Source organism: Primulina huaijiensis, chromosome 5 (assembly GCF_012295235.1).
Source record: "Primulina huaijiensis isolate GDHJ02 chromosome 5, ASM1229523v2, whole genome shotgun sequence".
In the NCBI taxonomy this organism is placed as follows: domain Eukaryota; kingdom Viridiplantae; phylum Streptophyta; class Magnoliopsida; order Lamiales; family Gesneriaceae; genus Primulina; species Primulina huaijiensis.
In genome coordinates, this window is record NC_133310.1 from 15,010,024 (window position 1) to 15,014,345 (window position 4,322).

Here is a 4,322-nt window from a genome sequence, read left to right on the forward strand (position 1 = left end):
CGTATCTTCACGTTCTTGCGTAAATTTCATCAAGGCACGCATGTACTTCCCTTGGGCATCATACTCACTGATATTATGCATAAATTTGTGTGAAATCTTGTGAACTTTTCGGTATATGTATGTGTGATGCTCGGTGATGGGTTTTGTGCAAATATGTATTCTTTTGTTGATCACTCACTATTTCCTTGATAATGTTGCAAGGGGGCTGTCGTGTGACGTAGCTGAGGGGTTTCTTTTGTTGAGAGTATGCTGTCAATAGGTTGCGAATGAGCTGTGGGTGATGTTCGCTAGGAACCGTGGAGGGCAGAAAGGTGTTTGGTTTGGTATGGGGTAGATCGCGTGGAATGGGTGGGGCTGGCTGTGCAAGGGTTGATCCAAGGCTTAGACCAGACCATGTGGGGTCTGAGTCATGGCTGAGGAGGGCTCGAACGCTGCTGGAGCCACTCTTGAAGTCGATCGATCGTGATCTAGGAGATTAGGCCGCGGGTTGGGTTATCTAGGGAGTTATCGATCGAGGTCGAGCTACGGCTGGCATGGGGGGTGCAACCGTGGGTTCAGCAGGTCCAAAAAGAGTCTAGGGTCGTCCAAGAGTGGCTGGTCAGTGGCTGGTCCCGCCATTTGTGGGCTAGGATCGATAATTATGGGAAGGATCGCAGCTAGGGTAAAATTTGGGGAGTTGTAGAATTCTTCCAGCAACGTAGGTATATGGACGAGAGTTTAAGGCTCTGGTTTTGAGGTTTTTAGAGCCTTTTTGATGTTTATAAGGTGTGGTAAAAAGTTTGGAGAAATTTGGTTGAGTTTCGAGTCGATTCGGGTTAAAACCGAGACCCCGATCCAAGTTTTAAAACGAATCATTTAAGTTTTGAAACGGGCTCGAGTTTACATCTAAGAAATACTTTTAATATGTTTTGGGATGTTTTAAGGAGTTTGGTAAGCTTCGGGTCAAATTTTAGAGGTTCAGTGGTAAAATGGTCAGTTTTTGTTTCTAGGGGCAAAATTATAATTTTGCACGCGGGTTGAGATTTTTAGTCCTGGTAGTGTCCTGAGCATAAATTTATCATGTTTTTAAATGTTTATGAATCATGTTTATGATTTTTACGTAATTACGAAAATACGGTGCATGCTTGGTTTAAAGGAAAAAATTACGTATATGCATGATTTTATTAAGTGATGTTAATGATGATGTTTTCGAAGGATGGGAGTTGGTTGTGACTGACGATGTATATGTATACGATGACATGAGATATTATGAGCTGAGGCCAATGTTCAGTGGACGGGTAATGTTGTCGCTGGTATCCCCGCCATCGGGTACCACGGTCTTATAGATGGATCCATCGAATAGAGATGATATGAAAGTCACAACTAATGATCCGCCAGTTGGATCGGGAATAGCCCATGGGCATTACACCCTCACTTTGGCCAGATTTAAAGAGATGTTCTTCGGGAAGTATTTTCCAGCTGACGTCAATGGCCTCCTGACGAGGGAGTTCCTGAGTCTCTGGCAGTGGGACTTATCTGTGGCGGAGTTTATCCATAAGTTTGACAGGGGCTGCCATTTTGTGCCCATGATCGCTAGAGATGCCACCAAGAAACTGAGACATTTTGTTAGATGGACTGAGACCTACCTTTCGTCGGGATGTCATGCTGATGAGGCCGGCAGGTTATGATGAGGCCACCATCTATGCTTTTTAGGCTGAGCAGGCGCTGCGAGACATAGACTTTGAGATGCAGAGGAAGCGGCATCAGATTCAGTCCAGCTCCCAGCAGCAGAGACCTCCTCAGGAGCCAGGGGCGCATGAGCCAGAGGAGGGATATCCTTGCAGACAGTGCAACAGGTTCCATTTCGGCAAGTGCATGTGGGAGACCTATAAGTGCTTCATTTGTGGACAGGAAGGCCATAAAGCAGTGGATTGCCCTAGGAACAAGGGCTCCACTCTTAGCCGAGCTTATGTGATGCATGCCGAGGCAGAGCCAGACTCGACATTGATTACTGGTAACCCTTGTGTTTAAGATTTTAATTTATCGCATGACTGCATAAGTTATATGTCTGTTATGAGAATTTAATTGCGGGTTTGATAACATAGAAAGAATTAGGATGCATGCTCTACCTAATTGGGATTAAGAATTTAATTGTTTGATTTGAGAAATTTTAGGGACCCAATTGCAATAACCCATAATTTGAGGAACTAATTGCAAAAAATTTGATATTTCAGGGGCTTTTTTTCGAAACTTTTGGATTTTTGGGAGATTTAATTCTAAATTTTTGGGACTTATACAATTGTTTTAAGGTCAGAATTTGAAAATTTTTAGGGTCTTTTTGCAAATTTTCGAAACTCTAAGGACTAAACTGCAATTTCAGAAATTTTGAGAAATATTTGGGTTAATGCAGTGTTTTTTGGAGGATTTTGGGTTAATTGCCGATAAGAACTTCCTTAAGTTTAACACTATTAGATTTGATGGTATGTTTTGTCGCAGGGAGGATATATATTGCAGGTGTAGCCACACATGCATTGCTAGATTCAGGAGCTACAAATTCGTTTATATCTGAATATTGCATCAAGCGACAAGGAACCATACCAGTAGCGATGGATTCAGGGTTCAGAGTATCGATCCCATCTGGGAATCAGATGTTCACTTCTCAGGTAGTGAAGAGATTGGAGCTTCGGTTACAGAAGTATGGAGTACAGGCAGATTTGATAGTACTACCATTACCGGAGTTCGACATCATCTTGGGTATTGACTGGCTATCTTCTCATGGTGCAGTCATAGATTTTCGACAGAGGTCAGTGTCTGTCAGACCATCCAGTGGGAAGCTGTTCGTTTTCGAGGCAGCTAGACATCAGCAGTTGCCGCACGTCATTTCCCGCTTGTGTGCGAGGAAGCTTATGAGGAGAGGCTGCCAAGCGTTTTTGGCCAGCATCTTGTCAGTGTCTGAGCAAGTCAAGTAGAGGCTAGAGGACGTTGATGTGGTCAGGGAGTTCTGCAGTGTTTTCCTTGACGATGTTCCACGCATCCCACCAGACAGATAAGTGGACTTTTCGATTGAGCTTATGTCAGGCACAGTGCCGATATCAAAAGCACCCTACCGGTTAGCGCCTGCAGAGATGAAGGAGCTCAAAGATCAGATTCAGGATCTGCTAGATAAGGGTTTTATTTGCCCTAGTTTTTTTCCATGGGGCGCACCAGTTCTTTTTTTCAAGAAGAAGGATGGCAGAATGAGGATGTGTATTGACTACAAAGAGATGAACAGAGTCACGGTCAAGAATAAGTATCCGCCGTCGAGGATCAAGGACTTGTTTGATCAGCTTCAGGGAGCATCTATGTTCTCAAAGATAGACCTTTGATCCGGATACCACTAGCTGAAAGTGAGGGAGTCTGATGTGCATAAGACAGCCTTCCGGACACGTTATGAGCACTATGAGTTTATGGTGATGCCCTTCCGCCTGACGAACGTGCCAATGATCTTCATGGATCTCATGAATTGCGTGTTTCAGCCATACTTGGATTAGTTCGTCATAGTTTTCATTGACGATATCCTGATCTATTCGAAAAGCAGGGAGGGGCAAAGTCAGCACCTGAGAACAGTACTGTAGACTCTACAGGACAGACGACTGTATGCCAAGTTCAGTAAGTGTTAGTTCTGGCTTGACAGGGTAGCATTCTTGGGCCACATTGTATATCAGGATGGCATGGAGGTCGACCCGAGCAAAGTAGAGGCAGTCAGAGATTGGCCAGTTCCTAAGAGCGCGACAGAGATCCGTAGTTTCTTGGATTTGGCAGGTTACTACAGGAAGTTCATTCAGGGCTTCTCTTCTATTGTGGTGCCTATGACCGCCTTGAAGAAGAAGAATTCCAAGTTCATCTAGGGACCTGAGTGTCAGGAGAGTTTTGACAAACTGAAGCTAGCGTTGACCACTGCACAAGTACTATCTATGCCATCAGGGCAGGGAGAGTTTGTGGCTTATACAGATGCATCGAAGCTCGATTTGTGCATGGTTCTGATGCAGCAGGACAGAGTGATAGCCTACGCGTCCAAATAGCTGAAGGTCCGTGAGAAGAATTTTCCGACTCATGACCTCGAGCTAGCAGCAGTGGTATTTGCCCTGAAGATCTGGAGACACTATCTGTATAGGGAGAAGTGCAGAATTTTTACTGACCATAAGAGCCTGAAGTACTTCTTCACACAGAAAGAGCTAAATATGCGACAGAGGAGGTGGCTTGAGCTGGTGAAGGGTTATAATAGTGACATTAGCTACCCTTCGGGTAAGGCTAATGTGCTTGCGGATGCTTTGAGCAGGAAGCATGCAGTGATTGCTCATTTG

General features: G+C 44.5%; 1 protein-coding gene across 1 annotated transcript; it reads left to right on the top strand.

Annotated features, from left to right (window-relative positions):
- Positions 1-1,433: 1,433 nt before the first annotated feature.
- LOC140977663 (uncharacterized) lies at positions 1,434-2,948 on the top strand. Its single transcript, XM_073442408.1, has 3 exons — positions 1,434-1,604; positions 1,693-1,993; positions 2,476-2,948. The coding sequence occupies exons 1-3, from the start codon at positions 1,434-1,436 to the stop codon at positions 2,946-2,948; spliced, it is 945 nt and encodes a 314-aa protein (XP_073298509.1).
- The last annotated feature ends 1,374 nt before the right edge of the window (positions 2,949-4,322 follow it).